The 23,710-nt window shown below is 40.2% G+C and overlaps 2 protein-coding genes across 3 annotated transcripts in view; both read left to right on the plus strand.

Annotated features, from left to right (window-relative positions):
• Positions 1 to 23,710, plus strand: part of adamts6 (ADAM metallopeptidase with thrombospondin type 1 motif, 6) — a 351,012-nt gene that overhangs the window by 188,749 nt on the left and 138,553 nt on the right. The gene's annotated exons all lie outside the window — the stretch shown is intronic.
• Positions 8,270 to 10,234, plus strand: LOC125139704 (galectin-4-like). The gene is made up of 6 exons (XM_047804504.1): positions 8,270 to 8,525; positions 8,999 to 9,087; positions 9,212 to 9,410; positions 9,497 to 9,610; positions 9,815 to 9,910; positions 10,107 to 10,234. Exons 1-6 carry the CDS (start codon positions 8,442 to 8,444, stop codon positions 10,197 to 10,199), a joined length of 675 nt encoding a protein of 224 aa, XP_047660460.1. The 5' UTR covers positions 8,270 to 8,441; the 3' UTR covers positions 10,200 to 10,234.

The raw sequence follows: 23,710 nt of genomic DNA on the forward strand, positions 1-23,710 counted from the left end.
GGGCCGATCTCCTGTGGGCCCACCACCTGCAGGACGAACCGTAAGGGGCTGGTACAATGTGGATTGGGTGGCAGTTGAATTTGGGGGCCTCGGCGACCCAATCCCCGTACACGGAATCTGGCTCTAGGGACATGGAATGTCACCTCGCTGGGGGGAAAGGAGCCTGAGCTGGTGCGGGAGTTTGAGAGATACCGACTAGAGATAGTTTGGCTCGCCTCCACGCACAGCTTGAGCTCTGGAACCCAACTCCTTGAGAGAGGCTGGACTCTCTACTACACTGGAGTTGCCCAAGGTGAGAGGCAGCGGGCTGGTGTGGGCTTGCTCATAGCCCCCCAGCCCAGAAGCCATGTGTTGGGGTTCACCCCGGTGAACGATAGGGTTGTTTCACTGTGCCTTCAGGTCGGGGATAGGTCTCTCACTGTTATTTGTGCTTATGGGCCAAATGGCAGTGTAGAGTACCCGGTCTTCTTGGCATCTCTGGGAGGCGTGCTGGAAAGGCGTGCCCAGTTGTTCTACTGGGGGACTTCAATGCTCACGTGGGCAGCAACAGTGACGTGATTGGGAGGAACGCCCCCCCGACCTTAACCCGAGTGGTGTTCTGTTATTGGACTTCTGCGCTAGTCATAGTTGTCCTTAATGAACACCATGTTCAAGCATAAGGATGTCCATCAGTACACATGGCACCAGGACACCCTAGGTCGGAGGTCAATGATCGACTTTGTGGTCGTTTCATCTGACCTCCGGCTGTATGTCTTGGACACTTGGGTAAAGAGAGGGGCGGAGCTGTCAACTGATCACCACCTGGTGGTGAGTTGGATCCGATGGCAGGGGAGGAATTTGGACATACTTGGCAGACCCAAATGTACTGTGAGGGTCTGCTGGGAACATTTGGCAGAGTCTCCGGTCAGAGAGATCTTCAACTCCCACCTCCGGCAGAGCTTCAACCAGATCCTAAGGGAGTCCGAGTGGACCATGTTCTCCACCTCCATTGTCGACGCGGCTGCTAGGAGCTGTGGCCGTAAGGTCTCCAGTGCCTGTCATGGTGGCAATCCCCGAACCTGGTGGTGGACCCCGGAAGTAAAGCTGAAGAAGGAGTCCGGGGAACTCCGGAGGCAGCTGATAGGTACCGGAGGGCCAAGCGAGCTTCAGCCCGGTTGGTTACAGAGGCAAAAACTCTGGGAGGAGTTCGGTGAGGCCATGGAGAAGGACTATCGGTTGGCCTCAAAGAAATTCTGGCAAACCTTCCGGCACCACAGGAGAGGTAAGCAGTGCCCTGCGCACACTGTTTACAGTGGGAGTGGGAATCTGCTGACTTCGACTGGGGACATCCTTGGACGGTGGAATGAGTACTTTGAGGTTCTCCTCAACCCCACCGACATGTCTTCCACTGAGGAAGCAGAGGCCGAGGGCTCAGTTGGGGACTCGTTGATCCCCAAGCTGATGTCACTAAGGTAGTTGAGAAGCTCCTCAGTGGCAAGGCACCGGGGGTGGATGAGATCCGCCCTGAGTACCTTAAGTCTCTGGATGTTGTGGGGCTGTCTTGGTTGACACACCTCTGCAACATCGTGTGGCGATTGGGGACAGTGACTCTGGACTGGCAGACTGGGGTGGTGGTCCTTCTGTTTAAGAAGGGGGACTAGAGGGTGTGTTCCAACTACAGGGGATCACACTCCTCAGCCTCTCTGGAAAAGTCTATGCCAGGGTACTGGAGAGGAGAATTCGGCCGATAGTCGAATCTCAGATTCAGGAGGAACAATGCGGGTTTCTTCCTGGTTGTGGAACACTGGACCATCTCTATACCTTCACCAGGTTGCTGGAGGGTTCATAGGAGTTTGCCCAACCAGTCCACATGTGCTTTGTGGATCTGGAGAAGGCATTTGACTTGCCCCTTCAGGTTGGTGGAGAGCTCCTGCCTCAAGTGGAGGAGTTTAAGTATCTAGGGGTCTTGTTCACGAGTGAGGGAAGGATGGAGCGGGAGATCGACAGACAGTTCGGTGTATCTTCTACAGTGATGCGGTCGATATACCGGTCTGTTGTGGTGAAGAAAGAGCTGAGCCGCAAGGCAAAGCTCTCTATTTACCAGTCGATCTACGAGCTTTAGGTCATGACCGAAAGGACATGATCCTGGATACAGGCGGCCGAAATGAGTTTCCTCTGCAGGGTGGCTGGGCGCTCCCTTAGAGATAGGGTGTGAAGCTCGGTCACTCAGGAGGAGCTCAGAGTAGAGCTGCTGCTCCTCCACATCGAGAGAAACCAGCTGAGGTGGCTCGGGCATTTGTTCTGGATGCCTCCCTGGGCAGGTGTTCCGGGCATGTCCAACCGGGAGGAGGCCCCGGGGAAGACCTAGGACACACTGGAGGGACTATGTCTCTCGGCTGGCCTGGGAACACCTCGGTATTCCCCGGAAGGGCTGGAGGAAGTGTCTGGGGAATCCATCTGTTTATGTGCAGATGGATTATGGACTTCCTAACTAATTGACCACAGTCTGTTAGGTTGGGTAATCACATGTCCTTAACCTTCATCTTGAACACCAGTTCCCAACAAGGTTCCGTTCTGAGCCCACTGCTCTACTCCCTGTTCACCAATGACTGCGTTCCTCTGCATAACTCCATCTTCATAAAGTGTTCGGATGATACCTCTGTGGTCGTCAGATCAACGACAACGAAGAATCAGCATACAGGGAGGGGATCCAAATCCTGTCAACATTGTGTTCTGTTAACAATCTCTCCCTCAATGCCACAAAGATGATAGAGCTCCTTATAGGCACCTGGAAAACTAATTGCAGAATACACTCACCTATCTACATCAACTGGAATGAAGTAGAGCATGTCTTCTGCTTTTGTGACAGAGTGACTGTCCCTATGCCCGTTGATCCGTGCAGCACACACACACACACACACGCACACACACACCCACACCCACACACATATTAGCTTTGTCTTGCGTTCAATGTTCATGTTTTGTCCTGTGGTGTGTCTATACTTACCTGTTATAAGTGTCTGTCGGCTTCTGTGTTGCTGGTCTTCCGCGTTGCTTCTCCATCATCGGCCGTTCGAACCCGAGTGCTACCAGCAGCCTGGATAAATAGAGCCGAGGCCGCTGTGAGTGGGCGTGTCGGCGTGAAGCAGCCGGAAGCCGGCTCGTCCATTGTCCTGTTTGTTACAGGGGGAATAATTAAATTAAATATTATTACTCTGTGTTTATTATTTTTGTTTATCTTTATTATTTGTTATTTTGATCATATTTTGGTTTCTCGAAATATTTCGTTGATTATATGTTTATATATATAATGGTGTTGTGTGGTTTAAATGTACATACTTACCTGTTTACTAACCTCTGGTGATAATGTTGGTCTTACCCAAAAGGGGCGGGGCTTGGCCTATAAGAAGGTGCCCCAGAGAATGATCTGGGTCAGTTTACCTGGCTAGCGAGTGTGCAATTGTGGTGCCGTGAGCAAATTTTTGGTTTATTGTCTTGAAGTAGTGGACTTATATCTATATTTATATATTTCTTTTTTTCCCCTTTTGTTTTTCACAGTTTCGCTCCTTTATTACTTTTTTGTATATAGTGTTGGGTTGGTATTCACCTCTTGGGCACTGTAAAATAAACAGCACTTTTACACTTACATCTTTGCGAGTATTGCCAACATTTTTGTTTTTTTGGGAAACCCAGTAAAGCCTGACAGCGGGTCTGAGAAGACCTGTTGTCTGACAGCTTTCACATTTTGGAGAATATGTTTTGGCATCATACAAGTTCTACTCTAGTTAGGGAAGCACAGCAGTGTCTTTACTTCCTGAAAAGACTCAAAAAATTAATCAATTTCACCAAGAGATCCTGACCAACTTTTACCTCTGCATCATAGAGAGCATCCTGACAAACTCAGTGACCACGTGGTACAGCAATTCCATGGTGCATGAAAAGAAATCACTGCATAAGGGGTTAAACACAGCCCAATGCATCACTGGCACACAACTTCCTAGTTCCATGTTCATTATCTGTATATACACTGTAGATTGCTTCATTACTCTTGTACATACAATGTACATAACGCTTACATTTGCACAATATATAATTATAAATCTTTAGACATAATGGGCAACTGGCACATATTTCTATTTTGCACATGCTGTACTTATTGTTGTACATATACTGACATATTCATCTACACGTGTTCATTTTCCCTATTTAGATGACTGCATTTTGTACCTGTACTATGCAATGACAATAAAGTTGTTATATCTATCTGTGCCATCCTAGAGGAGTTAGGTTGATGAGGTTCTGCCTCATGCTACAAGTAGTGACAAGGACCCTAACCCTAATCCTAACCCTAACCCTAATACTAACCCTAATCCTAACCCAAAACTAGAGACAAATAAACCAGGAAGGATATGGAGATAGCAATAGTCTGTGGCCACCACCTGGAGAACCATTCCCTGTTGTTTTGCTGTTGCTATCCTGCATCCAGTCACTTTACACCACAACAAAAGAAACTGATCCACAGTCACTTATAGACTGAATAGTCTGATATCCCTAATATTTAACTTACTTTGGGTTATTCTTTCTCACAGACTTTCTTCTGTCACAATCTGTCACTCCGGAACAGATGCAAAACATGATTTGCTTGCTAAATGACTTTAATTAAATATATTATTAAGATGTGAATTTCTTTAATTTGTGGTGAGACTTGCTCATTTATCTAAAATGGTCGATGGCTGACAGTTTATTTATTTTGTTTGTAAATTGTTGTGATCATTTGCTTTCCCATGAGAACTTATAAACTCGTACTGTTAACCCAGAAAGCACATCATATAAAGTGTTTCAGATTTTGTTACCCTATGAAGGTATACTGCTTTTCTTTTGTAAATATAATGTAATATGTAATAAAATATAATGTAAATATACAAAATGCACAATAAACCTCATAGACTATACACACAATTGCCAAAAAACCCCCCACAAAAAAACACTGAACTATGAAATATTAGGAGAACGTAAATGAACAATATTTGTCTACATGAACAGTAGTGACTACTTTATGGAGAATGTTACACTCACTAAGGCTCACTGATGTGGGCACAAATGATGGACCAAAAAATCTGTAAGTATTATAAGATTTGGCCGTGTTTACTTCACAGCGATAAAACCATGACTTTATTAAAAGGGCATGACTTGTCTGAGAGAAGCATCCACCTTATTTTAAGCATGAGCATGGACCAGCCCTAAAGTGGTCCAACATACAAATTAAAGGTTGCCTAAATTAGATGCAATTTTTTTCGCCCAGTTGGCTATAAATATCGGACAAGCTAACAGAAAAGAAAGCTGGTTCAGACTGGCAACATCTCACACTTATCTGACTCTCTGCTGTAGAGGAAACTTTTAAACAAAGTAAGAACATTAAAGATTTTATTACAGATAGTATAGCTATCTATTGTAATTACTATTAGTTATTTAGTATTAGTTAATTTTTTAATAAGTGTTTAAAATCTGTTCCCCAGCAATATGAATCTGAATTTTGGTTTTGCTATGTTGGTATGTTCACAGTGAGAAAATGTCACCATCTTCGTAAAAGTTGAAACTCCGAATTTTTATTATATACTGTAAATTTCTTGACAGTTATGGAGTCCAACACAATTGTGATGGCAGCGTTAGGAAGAGCTCTGCATCCTGGCACGCTGTATGACTCCCGCAAGGATTCCATAATTCCAGGTAAATGTCCCTCAAAATTCAACTTGTAAAGTCAGTGCATCAATTCTGTATTAAAACTCTACTTGGATCGTTTGATTTTAATGTTAAAGTTTGTTTTGTTGCAATGTATGTCTCAGTTTTTACCTATTTGACTCTAATGGATGCACACAGAATACTTGGAAAGCCGTTCAGGGACCATAATTATATACTTTACATGTAAAAGTAACTATTTCTCTTCATTCTAAAAAGTCTAATACTTTTATTAGATTTGAACAACAAGCTTGTTTTTGTTAGGAGCAAATTTAAAGCAAAATGCAAATAATGCCACAACTTAAGTAAAGCTGGCAGCTTCAGGGGTTTCAATAATCTGAACAAATCTCTGAATTGGAATAGAAGTATCACTTGCTCTTTCTCACTCATTTCAGGTATTTCTCTATGGGATAAGGAAACAATGAAAAAGGGTTTGGATTCACGTCGTCAGCCCAAGACCGAGCTGAATTTCTCTGCATCTGACTCTCTCAATGAGAAAGCCAAACTCCTAGATGTGAGCGCCTCCCTTAAAGCTAGCTTCCTGGGTGGTTTAGTGGAAGTGGGAGGTTCAGCCAGGTATATGCGTGATAACAAATCTTCAGCACGTCAGAGCCGGGCTTCTCTGCAGTACAGCCAAACAACAAGATATGATTCACTTACTATGGATCAAATAGGAAATATCACCTATCCTGAAGTGTTTCAGGAAGGAACTGCCACACATGTTGTTACTGCTGTACTGTATGGAGCTCAGGCTTTCATGGTTTTTGATTTAACAGCCAATGAAAATGAGGACAAAGAAGAGATCGAGGGAAACTTAAATGTAATGATCGAGAAAATTCCTTCACTTTCCATTGCGGGAGAAGGAGCTCTAACCATGAGTGAATCAGAAAAGAAACTAGCTAACAGTATTAATTGTACATTTTATGGTGACTATGAACTTGAGCAGAATCCCACTACTTACATGGAGGCCCTCCAGCTGTACAGAAAACTACCATCGTTTCTGAGGGAGAGGGAGAATGATGCAGTACCAATGAAGGTTTGGCTTTATCCCCTTTCACGACTGGGTGAAAAAGCAGCTGCCCTTGAGAGAGAAATTCACAAGAGGCTGATCACTGAAGCAGAAACTTTACTGGAGGACCTGGGAAATGCAGAGACTCAATGCAATGATCTAATTACAAACACGACTATAAACGATTTCCAGGATGTGAGACAAAGGCTGAAGATGTTTCAGGATTTTCTAGGAGGCTACAAGATGATGTTTCTAAAGGCTCTGTCTAGGCTCATTCCTGCTATTCGTGGTGGAACAGAGCAGGAGCAGGCCTTAACAGAAATCATAGCCATCCATCAGAAGTCTCCATTTAGAGCTGAGAAGCTGAATGAGAGGCTTGAGTACAGTCATGCAGAAGTAAATCTGCTGAATCTCTATACCCAACAACTGAGTGGTGTCCCTGTTGTAAAATACACAGCCCTGACAAACATCCTCTTTAATCCCTCTGTTGATAGTGTGGTGTGCTTCTGCTTCACTTCTCTGATGGATGAAGACCCATATCTGTCAACTCTAACACAATTTCTGAAAGTGGACGAGTTTGAAAAACTTTCAGTAGCTCCAGATTCAGCTGATCAAGACATCAAGGTCTGGTTCCACAAACCTGAAGTAATTGAGAAAATAAAAGATAAGCTATATCTCTTCAAAGGTTTTTTCCAAGCTAATAAAGACAATAAACAAATGAGGTTCGTCATTGTGTCAGTCTCCGATCCCTCCAACCCTGGAATCTCTATCCGTCTTTATAAAAAAGGGAAAATGGTGGACAGTGCATTTCAACCTGTGTCCAAACCCCCTGCACCTCAGGTGGACGTTCAGGACAGAAATATAATCCTGAAGCTGCAGAAGTCCCCAACTGGATCAACAGAGCGGTTCAGAGTGGAATACCGGATAATAAATGCCACTGATTCAGAATCTGATGTGGAAAAATGGGAAGTGAAAGAGACTCCAGATGCTCAGGAGAACTTCACACTGACTGGACTTCAGCTAACAAAGCAATACAGGATTCAGTACAGAGCAATTAGTGAATTTGGAATGAGTGAAGCCAGCGACTCTGTCCTTGTCTCTGTTCATGGAAAATATAAACTATCCTTGAGTCAGCAATGGGTCAGTTAACTTTTTATATTTCTACTGATTTCTTTCATATATGCAAGATTATTAATTCCTTATATTGTCAGCCTGAATGTTGTACAGTTGGCTATTTATTTATCTGTCACTTTAAATTCAGTACGTAGTTGCAAACTCTGATGAAATCTTAATTATTTTTATTTACAATAATATTTTGTTCAACAACCCACACCAACACAAAAGACACTGACATATTTTATTAGCATTTGTATCCCAATTGACCCAGATTAAACCAACCCAGATTTGCATCATGTGTCAGAGTAATTCAGTTCATTTCATTTCATTATTCATGCTTCTATCACATCAACTTTGAGAAATGACTGTTCACTTACTGCTTAAATACTGCTTACCATGTTGTTCACCACACCTGTCAGTGGTTTCAGTGTTATGGCTGATCAGAGCTACAGTTACCATGTGCCCACACTCACTGGTTTTAATTCTTCCACACAGGTTAATTTGCTGATGTACAAGTACTGACTGTAGCCTGCATCTGTTTGACTCCCAATTTTGTTCTTTACAGAACTGGATAGCTTCTACTTTGATCAGTGAAATAAGAATGAAAGTAATGAGCAGCTTGGACAAGTCACGATGGAGTCCTTCAACCATTAAGCCAGTGGTTAAAAATCTATTCAATAAACTTGTGAGTAATAACTTTCACCTTAAAGCTTAAAAATGCAGTAAACTCCATCACTGTAATATTGGTGCTGTTACTGTTATATCACAGCTGTACGAAGCAATAATTCTACAATTCTGGAGAAGAGCACAAACATTCATACTTGTTCTAACATGGGCACCAACATGATATTAATCATTATTAATTAGCTGTGTTTAACACACATGTGACATGAGCTTTGGCTATAGCTATAAGTTGATTGCTAACCAAATTGTCAGGAAAAGTCAAGATTATCAAGGCAGTCGAGTAATTAAGCAGGAGGAATCAAAATGTTTGAAACCCTCACAGAGAGTGTGTAGTAATGTGAGTTATGTAGAGAATGATTGTGATTATAATTTATTGGTTTGTGAATTAGAGTCCGTTGTGGTGGGTTATTATTAAGGAAACAGTACATTGATTTATTTAATTAATTTACATTGGAAGTCATTTTTTCTCCACAGAACATTCCTTTTGAGGTTGATATCTCAGAACTTGTGAGCAAAGGAACAGCTTTTCACTTCCAAGGGGAGGTTCCTGCAGATTCAGAAAAGTATGTACTGTTTACACCAACCACTTTTAATCAGAATAAAACATCATGTGTTCTAACGGGTAAATACGGATTATTAATATTAATGAGCTCCTTTTTGTAAAGCCAAGTTTCCTCTTTCACACAGATTTAATTTTATGTTCAAAACTGGGAAAGGGGAAGATGATGACGTTGCTTTGTACATGGATGTTTATCCTGGTCTGGCTTCATACCTGAAAGTCTACTGTGATGAAAAATGGGACAAATTCAGATTTGTTATCGGATGTCCCATATTCAAAGGATCAGCATTTGATATCTTCATTGTCATTGAAAATGAAAACTATGTGGTATAGCATAAAACACAATAAATAAATAAAACAAACATCTGTAACAATTATGTTCAGTTAACAAATGATTCATATTTGTTTTTCAGGTTTATTACAATGGCTGGAGATATTGCTTAAATAAACACCACATACCGATAGAGAGGCTGACTACACTAACCATAGATGGAGATGTCACTATAAACAGCCTTGGTATTGTTAATGTAAGCCAGTTTTAAAGAACTTCACTTTGTTTGTTTTTTATATATTAAATAATGAATACCAAATTGTTCAAAACAGTAAAGAACAAAATGGTGAAATTGAAAAGTGAGCAGGTTTTGTGCTGATCGGGAATTTAAACACCTACAATTAAGTTGGGATCTTTTGTGTATAATTCTAATTCATACGCATATTTCTTTTCTGATAAGAACTGGAACACATCTGCATTCGGTGACGAAGGCTCTGGTGCTTCACATTGGGAACTTTCAAACCTGTCAGATGGAGCACAACCAATCTGCACACGTGTGAGTAAGAAAGCTTGAAAATAAAATAAAATAAAAATTAAAACTGCTATCTAAAGAATTATTGATACATTTATCTACTTAATAAATGAAAATTAGAAATTCTTTTTAATAAATAATGTAACAATTATAACATTTTTCAATATTATGACTAATTATTTGCCATGTCCTAAATGAACAATGTTTATGACCTTAACAGAACAAGCCCTATTTGGGCAAAATCCCCGGAGGACTGGAATACGGTCTGACTTTTTTCTTCCAAGGTTTGGTTCCATTATATTCCAGCGGGTAAGTTTTAATAAGCATCCTGGAGAATGGGCTTCCACGGTTAAAACGTCCACAGATTTTATTATATATTATCTTGTGTTTCTGGAGGCTTCGCATCTCAACAGTTCATTGATTTTTTTTTTTTGTGCTTTTTATGAAAAAGATCAGGGCTCTGTGGGGACAAAACATTACTTGTTTTTCTCTATGCTGAAGATAGTTCTTAATGACATTGGCTATATGTTTATGGGTTGTTGGTCTGCTGCAGAATAATTTAAGGCGCCTCCCTAGTAGGTACTGCATGATGGTCAAGTATCTGTCTGTATTTCTTAGCATTAAAGACTATTAATCCAGACCAGATTGCAGAAATGCAGCCCCAAACTTGCATGGAACCTCCACCATGCTCTTATTATTGTACTGCTCTCCAGCCCTTTAGGGAACAATCTGCCTCGATTCTTCAAAAGGTCACATGTCGAAACTCCAGTCTGCTTTGAAATCTTTTCTGCGAGACCTTGCTGATGCAGTAAAACTAGCATGTGTCTTGTTCCTGTGCTCAGTCTGGTCATGGTGTCAATAATAAACCAAAACATAAAAAAAATAAAAAATAAACCATTCTTACTTCATGGCATTTTTCAGCACACGCCTAAAACTAAGTACTGTGTGTATGATTATACAAAATATAGTTTTGTTGGAAAAATGCATTTTTATTAATTTTATTTTGGAATTTATCTGGAATTTTTATTTCTGACTGACTAAATCATGCATCATAAAAAGAAGCACGTAAGGCAACACTTATCACAATAATGGATTTTAATTTTATCCCTCTGCTTTTTGTCTCATGTAGATTTCAAATAAATTTCAAGACTGGGCCAAATGATGGTGATGACATTGCTTTCCATTTCAAGACTGACCTACAGAACGTGGTCTGTGACAGTTATAGGAACGGAAGTTGGGATGGTGAAGAATCAAAAGACGACGAAGTATTTGCTAAAGAAGAAGGCTTTGATATCATCATAACAATTGGCCCAGATGAATATGTGGTGAGATGATTAAATAAGATAAATGAAAGGATAATTACTTGTAATTGAACCAAATGAGACTATTAAATAGTTACATACATCCGTTCAGGTTACTGTGAATGGCCGTACTTTCTGCAAATTTAAGCACGTTATATCAGTGCACAACGTGTCTACACTTGAAATACGAGGAGATGTCCTGCTGAACACCTGTGCCATGATTCGCGTAAGTCACTGTCATGTGATTAAAAGAAAGATAAAATGATAAAAATGATCATTGGTTATGTAAAATAATAATAATAATAATAATAATAATGTTATTATTATTTTTATCAACAACAACAACAACAATAATAGTAATAATAGCTATATTTTTTGGACTAAATTCTAACCGTTGTATCATTTTGCCCTGGCTTTCCTTTTTTGTTTCACTCCAGATATTAAGGTTTGTTTTAGAATATGAGAATTAGGGCAAAACTAATAAGTAAAAAAAGAAGTTAATATTATATACACTTTCCCCACGTCTTAAACCAAACTATACATTGTTTAAGCAGTTAATCGAATGGCTTACATCTGAGTGACAAGAGACACCTGTAGGTCACATGTTCCAATATTTTGTTTGTTTGAAAAATGGGTGATTTAATATTATAATTTTTTTTTTATTATAACAGGTGGACAAATTTAATATGACATGTGACCTCTCAGCCCACATGTGAATGTCTGAGGACACATTCATGTCCATGAGCCGTGTTCAGATCTTCAAGACCATTTTCCTTTTTGGGTTTAATATTGTAATCATGATAATCAATGATCATCAAAATGTCTCCTTTTCAACTCAATTACATAATTTTCCCCTAAAACATTCCTCTGAGCTTCTCTTTATAGTTTATGATTGGTGGATATTAATGTTATAAAAATGCATTATTAAGGATAGTTTGCATTATTAAGGATCGTTCGCATTATTAAGGATTGTTTGCATTATAGTATCATTAAGATGTTTCTGTAGCAGGAAACAGCAGAAAATAAAGAAATAAACTAAACATGTGGTAGAAATATCAGGGTAGAAACTTTGATACAGTCTTTGCTGTTTGCACCATAATATTCGGAGCTCTGCAGTGGTGTAATATTCAAATGGGTTGCTTTTTTTTCTTTAAAAATAAAATGCATTTTGTGACCAAAGATTAAACATTTTTCAATTATTTTCTGACTCCAAAAATATCTTGTCTGACTTTGTTTTAACAAAATGTTATGTAAGCTTTTTTTAAATTATAAAAACTTTGTTATTGGGTTTATTTATTATTGCATAATACAGGATTATTTTACAAATGTTCAATCTTAACAATTACAGTAACTTCATTATCTCACCTTTAAGATATATTTAATATATTTATGGGTCATTGCAGAACCAGAACAGTTTACAGAAACATGAAGGTACTCGGCATGCATGCTCAACAAATTCATTTATTTGTTAATTTTTTTTTAGCCAGGAAAATAATACTTGTCAGAAAATCTTCAGGGATAAAATTTCAGACCCAAGTGCAGGGATAAAATAAAAGGGAGTTCATTATGGAGAAAAAAACAAAAGGCAAAAAACACTAAGAAACCGAGAACATAGAAACAACAACAAACCAAAGAGAAAGGAACCAAAGAGAAGGACTCAGCAAAAACACACAAAACATCTGGAATAAACAGGAAGTTTGTGGTGGAAGTTTTTGAGAAAAAGTATCACACTGGTAGTCAGAGGCAAGAGTAAAGAGGTTTCACGATTTATTGTGTGCTGATGCACAAAAGGAGCCAAAACTTTTGGTGTAGCATGAGTGAGGCTGGGGGTCCAATCATTGAGTACATCAAGATTTTATATGCATGATTCAAACAAGAAAACATCATCAATCCCTGGCTTAGGTGAACAACACCAGCTCACTAAGGCTAATCTCATCCTTAAGGTCTACTAACAGCTGTTTATGAGCTCATGCCATCTTGTCTCCAGTGCCCTCTGTCCATGTCATATTCTACAAAAACAATCACTGGTAATAACAATTTATAGTCACAAATAACTACCAGTCACAAGCATACAAGTTCAGATCCTTGCAAACAACTCCCCAGTAAAATTTCCACCACAAGGTAATTATTGAAACACAAAGAACAGCTGTGCAGAGGCAGGAACAGATTAAGGATAGGGCGGGGCAAACACACAAAAAACCCAAAAACACATGGCACAAAAACTGCCAGAATGTCCCCCTAGTGTCCAGGTAGGGAATAGTCCCAGCCATTCCCGACACAAGTAAGTTTATTTATAGAGCACATTTAAATGTATCGTACAGTGACCAAAGTGCTGTACAAAACATATATATAATTATTTACAATAGTCCAGAGAGGACTATTATTATAAATAATAAAGGAGTGAATTTTATTATAAATAATAAAGGAGTGTCATTGAAGTTCAGAATCAGTTTAAGTCTCGAAATGATTCTTAACTGGTAAAAACTATTTTGGACAACAGAGCTGATTTGTTTGTCAAGATTCAGAATCAAAAACAACTCCCAAGTTTTTTTTACATTTGGCTTAAAGTATGGAGCCAGATCACAAATTACTATCAAAGCGGCTTCTATTCACATTTCAGCCAATTGCTGTTTTGCAGAATAAAACAGCATGTAACAGCAACCTCATGTAACTGCTGCTAGAACACTGTGTTCATTCCAGTATTTCTGCAAACGCAATATTGTTTGAACATACAGTATTTACACTGGTGCTGTTTCTGTTTATTGTCTCTTGTGTATTGTCTTATATTTTTGTTGGCACTGTCTTATGTCCGGCACAGTCTGTCTTGTTTGTCTTGTCCTGCACTGTCTTGTTTGTCTTGTCCTGTACTGTCTTGTTTGTCTTGTCCTGCACTGTCTTGTTTGTCTTGTCCTGCACTGTCTTGTTTGTCTTGTCCTGCACTGTCTTGTTTGTCTTGTCCTGCACTGTCTTGTTTGTCTTGTCCTGTACTGTTTGCACCAGGTTGCACAGTGTGCACTTTATGTGGCTAAGACTAACTTACTAAGTCCTTAGATCTGTGTTTGTTTTATGTAGCTTCATGATCCTGGACAAAATTGAAATTGAAAAGAAATATATTTCTAATGATATTTCTACGCTAAACAAAATTATAAATGCAACACTTTTGTTTTTCCACCCATTTTTCATGACGTGGGGCCTATTGCACAAAACTAAGATAAGGGATTAAGCCGGGATATCTTGGTGATCCTGGCTCAATTTATCCGTGATCCGTTTGCAGTAAAGCCGGATTAGGGGGCAGTAGGATGTTTTGGTATAAATTACTATGGGGTTTTATTCTGTGGAGCTAGCCTGCTCCAGGATCTATTTAATCTCATCCCTTATGTCAGTCAGCAGTCACCACAAACAGAAACCAATACTTATCCCACTGCCCACTATACATTATTATCACATTTAACTAAACCAACTGTCATTATTTAAACATTTGTGATCATTAATTTCAATCATTTTGGATAAATAAGGATTTTTAGATGATGTTGCTATCATTAGATAATTTACAGTTTCCCATAGACTATAAGGCTATATATAAAATGATAGAATATTTGGGCAAAGAGGGAAAAAAAGTAAATTAACAGATTTTACCCCGTCATTTTAGAGGAGGACAGTTTTAAAATGACAGCTGTGGGGCATTTCATTGTCATAAGTATCAGGACTGCTAAAAGAATATGCATCTATTCTGCAGAAAGAACCAGCCTCAAAAATGTATGACTTTTTCCTTCTTCCTCAGTGCGGCCCTAATACTCTGTGGTATAAAATACATTCCATATAAATATAAAAACACAAAGTGTAACATTATGTTCCTTTATTGAATAAGGATAAAACAAACCATCAGCTCCTTTCCAAACTGATGTCACACAGTGACTCTACAAGATGGAAAGCACAGAATCAAAGCATATTATACAACAAAAGGATAAATACACATGTAAAAGGTCTGTATATAACCTGCATGTCTGCACACTGAAATAAATGCAGGACAAATCCATACACATCACCTGAGCAGACAAATAAACGGATGCAGTTTCCTTCTTGCAAGCTTGTATTACACACAGTATACAGCACAAACATCATAAGAGGCCAAATCAATTAAAATATATATTGAACACAAATAACCCCAAATTCCTCTGCGATCGCAGGACATATCTAACCATAACTGAAAGCACACATACTAACTAAAATGATTCCACACATATTGGTCCCTCAGCAGCCGAACACTGTCGTCATCAGGGAAGATCGCCGGATTGTCCCAGTCCATGGCTGGTGGCACTCTGGGGGTCCTCTCCTTCCTCAGGCAGGCCACATTGTGGAGCACAGCACTAGCCACAGTAATGTCACATGCCCTCACAGGGCTGACCCTTAATTTGTGTAGGCAGTGAAAGCGTGCCTTCAGGAGGTCAAAGGTCATTTCACCTCTGGCCCTGGTCCGGGCATGGGCATGGTTATAGGCCTGCTGTGCTTCCTGGGGGTCTGTGAAAGGTGTCAGTAGAAAAGGCTGACAGCCAGACCCCCTGTCTCCTAGCAACACACCAGAGAATTCACCTGTCAACACAAAATCTCATCATTACTACCTCATAAACAGTGATATTCTTGACACAGCCATGATGTAAAAAGTGGTTATTAATAGTGGTCGTGTGGCTCACCTTGTGATAGGCGCTGATAGCTGTCATGTGCTGTTGCTGCTGCACTGGGGCCTTCACCCGATCACATTTAATCTGATTCATATTGAAGCTAGTAGACAATGTTTCATTCTGTTCTGTTTTATTAAACTATACAGAATGGACGGTTAAAGCAGTATCATTGCTTACTTTATTTTTGCACACAACATTACACATGCCCGAACCTCCGTACGTCACTCACTGTCACTCGTGCATCACTCAAATCTGTCCCCTTGGGAACATGACAGGAAAACTAACAATCCACTTGTTACATCTTTTCTCTTTTTTTTTTTTTCCACGTTATACATTTTCTTTGTAAACAAAATTAACATTTTCTTTGTACCTTCATATGTAAACATTAATGCATCAGAAAATGCCTGCAACTATCTTGCCTGAACACAAAAAAAATAAACTTATGAAATGTCCTCTTAGAACATATTAGTGCATATTTTGTAAACTTATTCTTGAAAATATATTCTTGCAAATTAACTGTGCAATCAATGCTTCATTCACCCCTTTTCCCCTCTCTTTTACAGTGCAACCGCAACTCCCAACCATATTTAGAAAATGACAAAACATGTCAAGTAATAATCTCACATATTATAATCCCTCAAATAGGTAGGCCTTTTAACCTGACGACCTGACCTTGTAGTAACAGCGCTTGGATCACTACCCTGACTACATTTAGCAGCTACAGTTTGTGTGTTTGTCAACACTCCTGTTTGTGCAACTGTTGAGGGTGGGCAGTAGTTGTGCCTGAGGTGGCGACGGTTTCTCCTCAGGACACCCCCCGACTCCAACTCAACCTCATAAGATCTGAGACTCACTGGCCTAATCACTCTAACTGTTTTCCAAGTTTCACAAGGCTCAAATGGTTGGACTCGAACACTGTCTCCTGATGTGAAACAGTCCAAGTCTTTTGCTCTGCGGTTGTAGTATTTCTCTTGTCTTTGTCTGTTGTTAATCAGTCCCTGTTTGTTGTTTGACACTTTAGGCTCCAACAGTGTATCTTTAGTAGGAAGAAGGGTCCGGGTCCTCCTGCTGAGAAGTCTCTGTGCTGGACTGGTGTTGAGACCTTGACTCGGTGTGTTGCGATGGTCCAGCAGGGCTAAGTATGGATCCTGTCCAGCAGCTGCAGCTTTCTGCATAAGACGTTTTGCTGTTTTAACAGCTGACTCCGCCTTCCCATTGCTTTGTGACGATGTTTTGTGCACAAATTCCCACTTTTTGCTGAACATTTTAAGGTCATGTGAAGAGTACTGCGGTCCATTATTGGAGATGAGCACATCTGGAATCCCCTGACGAGCAAAGTGTGCTTTCAATTTGTGAATCACTGTGGTACTTTTGGTGTTCGGTAAATAATCAACCTCCCAAAAATTTGAATAATAATCCACGGGTACTAGGTAGTCTTTATTGTGCCAAGAAAACAAATCAGTTCCTACCTTAGCCCAAGGTCTATAGGCAATGTCGTGGGGATGCAATGTCTCTTTTTGTTGCTTGGGGTCAACTGACCTGCAGATGTCACATTTGGAAATAAACGTCTTTATTTGCTCGGTCATCCCTTGCCAGTACACACACTCGCGCGCACGTCTGAGGCAACCTTCCACTCCCAGATGTGTAGAGTGTATGCGGCTGGTCAGGTCAGCTCTTAGTGTGTCAGGAATAACTGCTCTTTCTTCCCTAAACACAATGCCATTCTGAAAGCTCAGCTCATCCTGAAAAGCAAAATAGTGTTGAATATTTTTCTCAATGTCTTTTTTTGTTCTGAGGCCATCCTGTAAGAATCAACTTAATCACTTCCTGCAACTTTGTGTCTTCGTTTGTAGCCTCGCGAATAGCGAAACAGAGATTAGTAAGTAGGTAATCATGTTGACAGTCTCTAGATCTGTCTCTGTATTTCCCTGATTGCTGTCAGGTAAGTAAGCTCTGCTTAGTGTGCCAGCTAGTAGCATGTCTCGCCCAGGCACATAGATCACGTTAATGTCGTACTTCTGCAGCCTGAGTAACATTCTCTGTAATCTCTTAGGTACACTAAGTAGCGGTTTTCTCACGATAGTCTCCAGTGGCTTATGGTCACTTTGAACAGTCACTTTTCTACCATAAGTATATTGATGGAACTTTTCCATTCCGAAAACTATGGCTAAACATTCTTTCTCGATCTGTGCATAACCCCTTTCTGTGGGTGTCAGCGCTCTGCTCGCAAATGCCACAGGTTTAACTTTCTGTATCAGGGCTGCTCCTAGTCCTGTCTCTGAGGCATCACATTGTAGGGTTAACTCCTCATTTTGGTCATAGTACTTGAGCAATGGTGCATGTGTTATTTTGTCTTTCAAACTTTTAAAAGCTGTCTCGTGCACCTCAGTCCATTCCCACATGTTTTCCTTGTGTGTAAGTTGTCTCAAAACTTCACAGTCATCAGAAAGATGATCACAAAACTACAAGTCTCTGTATCCCCTTAACATCTGTAGGCCTCGGCAACTCCCGCACTGCCCGCACTTTCTCCGGGTCAATGCGGAGGCCTTCTGCTGTCAGCAAGTGTCCAATGTAGGGTACAGACTCTCTCCTCAGTTTAAACTTGTCTGCATTGAGCTTAATGTCTTTTTGTCTGCACCTCGTTAGAAAACATCTCAAGTTTTTCTCATGATCTTTGTCTGCCTCCTCTTGTGTGTCACCCTCTCCTGTGATCAGTATATCATCTGCTATAATATACAAACCCGGTAAGCCTTCCAGTGCTTGCATGAGTTTCCTTTGGAAAACTTCCAGAGCTGGGCTTATGCCCATTGGCATCCTGAGCCAACGATACCGTCCAAATGGGGTTGAGAACGTGGTGAGGTAACTGGACTCTTCATCCAGTTTGACATGCCAAAATCCATGCTTTACATCACAAACAGTGAATACCTTGGATTTTGAGAGTCCTGGCAGGATATCATCAATGGTTGGTAGAGGACAATGGCTCCTTTTTAGTGCTCTATTCAGTGGTTTGGGGTCTATACAGATCCTTGGCTTTCCATTTGGTTTTGTCACTAACACCATACTGCTTATCCAGTCAGTGCTGCGCTCCACAGGTGCTATGATTTCTTGGCTTTCAAGATTCTTTAGTTCCTCTTTGAGTGGGGTCATCATTGCAACAGGCACTCTGCGTTTAGGCAGTTTTACTGGTGGTACACTTTTGTCTATTTCAATGTTGTACTCGCCTTCTAGGCAGCCAACGCCTGTGAAAACGTCTCCAAACTCTGTTTTTATTTTCTCCATATTTGTCAGCTGCTCGCCGTTATCAGTCGCTTTGTCTGTACATTGTGTTTTCACTATACTGTCAATTGCCAGTATGTTCTCATACTGTACTTTGATCAACTTCATGGCTTCGCTAGCTTTTCTTCCTAGTAGCGGGATCCTGTCCTCCTGGTCCACTACTTGAAACTCAAGTCTATATAGTTTATCATTTCTCGGATTTCGGAGTTTGACTTTACATTTTCCAAGTGGTCATAATCGGCTTTTGTTGTACATGACAATTATTTTCTCTGAGTTATCCAACTGTATATTTGGGTTCAACAGTTGCATTGGGATGACATTACAAGTAGCACCACCGTCTATCTGAAAGTTAACTAGCTTTTTGTCCAACAACATACCTGCAAAGAGATGTTGACTTTTGCTGTGTGCTTCTTTTACTTGATTTATTGTCTCTTGGTTTTCACTGACATCTGTTACTGTCATGATGTCCTCACACGACTCACTTGATTCCGAAATTGTGTGTACCGGTCTGCCTTTCTTGTTTTTCTCAAACCTGGACTTGCATTTTGCAGCAAAGTGGTTCTCCTTTCCACATTTCTTACACTTCTTTCCAAAGGTTGGACATCTGTGTTTATTTCTCTCATGTATGTTACCACAAAAGTTACAGTTAATCTCCTCCTTTTTGTCTCTCCTTGGATTCTTCTTCATTGCATGTGTTTCTTCCACCGTTTTACCTTGTATGGTTTTGCTGTTCTCTTTAGACAGTTCAGCAGCTCTGCATATTTGCATGCACTTATCCAGCGTTAAGTTTTCTTCTCTTAACAGTCTTTCCCTCATCACTGGGCTCTGTGTACCACACACAATGCGGTCTCTTATTAGTGAGTCCTTAATGTCACCAAAATTGAATGTGCTGGCCAATACTCTCAAATCTGTGACATATCTGTCAATATTTTCGTCTTGTCCTTGGTCTCTAACAAAAAACTTATATCGCTCAACAGTCTCATTCAGTTGCGGATTACAATGTTTATCAAACAGTGTCATCATTGTACTCACTGTCCTCCGCGCAGGTGTATCACCGCTTGTCCCTCCCTCTCTCTCCGAGGAGGTAATTAAAGAACTTAAATTTAGTTGTCTCTTTTGCATGGGACATAGTGAGGTCCGTATACAACGTAAACTCCTCCTTCCAACTTTTCCAAGTTTTTGCTAAGTTGGCTGAATCCAAACAAAGTATCGGAGGCGGCTTGAGACCATCCATCGTGACGTCTGACGCTCTTTGCTGCTCCGGTTTAGGCTCCGTATACACTGTGTAATCCCTTGCACGAGCTCGCGTGCTAGGCTAACCACAACAAGCTAGCGGCAGTTTTCACTCCTCACGGCTCGATATTCGCTTCAGCTGAATTCACAACCGCTGCCACCATGTTTCATTCTGTTCTGTTTTATTAAACTATACAGAATGGACGGTTAAAGCAGTATCATTGCTTACTTTATTTTTCACATGTGCACACAACATTACACGTGCCCGAACCTCCGTACGTCACTCACTGTCACTCGTGCATCACTCAAATCTGTCCCCTTGGGAACATGACAGGAAAACTAACAATCCACTTGTTACAGACAAGACATACCAGGCCTACAGTATGTCTTAGATGGAGTACTCACTGGATCAGCATCGTCTGGTGCTTGTGGCTCTAACAGTAACACAGTGCTGCCAGACACCGCAAGCCAATAGGCAAACAGAAGTCAGACAGTGGAAATGGATTCAATATGAATGTGGTTGTGTTCCATGTAGAGATGGAAGGACATACCTTGTATGAAGCGGGTGGCATCTTGGGAGGGATCTAAGCTTGTCTCTTTTCCCCCAGGGATCCCCTCCAACATGGGCCTGCCTTTATTTAGCTCCAAGGCTATGTCCTCTGCTGGGGTGAGGTCAGCTTTTGGTGACCACCACCCGTGCCTTGTCTGTGTGTATTCTTTTTCACTGCTAAAACAGTACAGACAGTGTGTGAGCAGGCGCCTTCTGGGTACAATATATGCTTGTGCATTGTTAAGTATTAGTCAGGGTCCTTACCATTCTGCAGAATGTTCTTGTATTTGATTTTGACTTGCTGCCATGTCCGTTTTAGCCCGGTCATGTTTTATCTACATCACACACACACACACACACACACACACACACACACACACACACACACACACACACACACACACACACACACACACACGCCCCTGACTGTTATTGCATTTGCAAATTACTCTGATCAAGTTTTTTCCCCACAATTGTATAAAAATGTTGGTAAATGAGTCATTGGAGCAGACAGATTTTTATACTTTGTTGTGTATAAATTCCCTTAATGACAGCTGGTTAACTGGTGACAAGCAGTTAAGAGTTTTTGCATGTGACACCGTTTTACAAAGAAAACAAATCTATAAGTTTAGAGGTCTGAACTACACACTGTGTGAACTTTGAACATGTAATTTTTAATGAATGACTGCAAATATGTCTAAACTATAATAAAAGATAGACTACAGACATACAGTAAATATATACTATTACATTAATAAAGTAGGGTTAGGACTAGTGTAAGGGTCAGTTATCTGTCATCTAAATGTCAAGTTGCAACAACACACTTTCATCTCCTCAGATTTATGAATTACTCTTTAGTTCCATGTCGTTTTATTCTCATAAATAATTCTTAAATGCAGTTGTGTAAAACGACACGTTATGGTTTCAGGATTATAAGATCCTATCTGACCTCCAATCTTCACACAAATAGAACCTAATAATATTATGGTTATTACATGTCTAACAGATGCACTCACCTATTATTTCTATAAATGTGTGGACCAGCCGCAGTCTGTTCCACCTTAACAATTACCAGATTATTTGCCTTAATTGGTTGTGAAAAGGTGTAATTCTGTGAAAAGGTGTAATTCTTTTCTCTCACTTGGCTATAAATATCTCAGTAAATAAGTGGAAGCTGTTTAAGATTCTGTCAAAGGAGAGAAATACAACACAAAGCAACCATAAACTCTAACATTCTCACATTTATCCGTCTTTGTTCTAGAGGAAAGCCTGCTGTAAACAAGGTAGGATAATCACAGCTTCTACTACAACCGGTGCTGGTTAGGGTCAGATGTGGTGGCTCTGATGTACTGATAATTCCTTCTTAACAAGCTGGTAGATGTGAGGAAAAGAATTTCACTTTATTGCAATGTATTAAATAAAGGCATCTTTTTCTACTGCTGCTGTTATTATATTATCAATATTGCTATTTTGACAGGTATGGAGTCCAAAGTTATTCAGATTGCAGCTCTAGGAAGGGCTCTGCATGCTGGAACTCTGTATGACTGCCGCAATGATTCCTTCATTCCAGGTAAGTCACAAATTACATTTACATTAAGAGCACGTGACAAACTCTCTTATCCACTGTGACGTACAAAAGTGCTTTTAATTTATCATTGAACATTAACTCTGGGTCTCACACACACACACACACACACACACACACACACACACACACACACACACACACACACACACACACCAAACAGGGGAGAAAGTGTTAGTTGAAGTGTTTCATGAAGAAGTGGGTTTTCACTCTGTGTTTGAAGATATTCAGTGACTCAGCTGTCCGGACCTCTAGGGGAAGTTCATCCCACCCCCTCAGTGCAGACCAGAACAGAGTCTTGTAGTAAACTTCCCTCTTACCCTGAGAGATGGTGGGACCAGTGGGGCAGTCCTGTAGATCTGAGGGTGTGAGGTGCAGTGTAGGAGTGATGAGGGCTTTGGGGTAAGAGGGAGATGGTCTGGTTTTGGCTTTGTAGGTCAGCATCAGTGTTTAAACCTGATGTGTTCAGCTACAGGAGCCAGTGGAGGAACACAGCAGGGAACAAGACAAGTCACACAGCTGCATTTTGGATCATTTGGATCAGATTTATTTGCATGGTTTAAGGACATTTGTTGGATTTAGACAATTTATACGTAAACACAGTGTAATTTCCCCTTTCAGTAGTCTTCCATTTTATGTTATAAACACTGTCATGTCTGATCTGCTAAAGTGTGTCTAAGTTAAAATGCACTTTTATTTTGTCATTTGTTTTTCATTTTAAAGGCATAGAGCTGTATTTAGTAAATGTATAATGTGTAATAAACAATGAAAGTGCTGAGTTTGTATCAAATCTGCAACCTTTTACATATTGCATTCTGTCATTTATGTTTTTATTCATTAATGAATGACTTTAAGGGAATACACTTTATAATGCAAATATGACAATTCCGAAGAACTCCAAAAGTGCTCATGAAGTTCTTTTGCATCTCAATACATCTCAAGGTCTAGATTTCGTGAAACATATTAATAACCACATTTTTTTTTTTTGTTCATTTGAGAAGCAGTAAAAGCAAAAGTAAATTTAAAAACAAAATGTATAGTGGCATACAATTTTGTCCTGGAACCTCCACTTAAGTTAAGGTTCTGAACCACAGATGCAAAACTCTACCATGCTAATTCAATAATGTGCAACAGACATCTAAATTTAATTAGCTAATGAATAACTCAGTATAACTATGACTAAATTGGTATCTATCGCTC

Source organism: Tachysurus fulvidraco, chromosome 20, assembly GCF_022655615.1.
Source record: "Tachysurus fulvidraco isolate hzauxx_2018 chromosome 20, HZAU_PFXX_2.0, whole genome shotgun sequence".
Classification (NCBI taxonomy): Eukaryota; Metazoa; Chordata; class Actinopteri; order Siluriformes; family Bagridae; genus Tachysurus; species Tachysurus fulvidraco.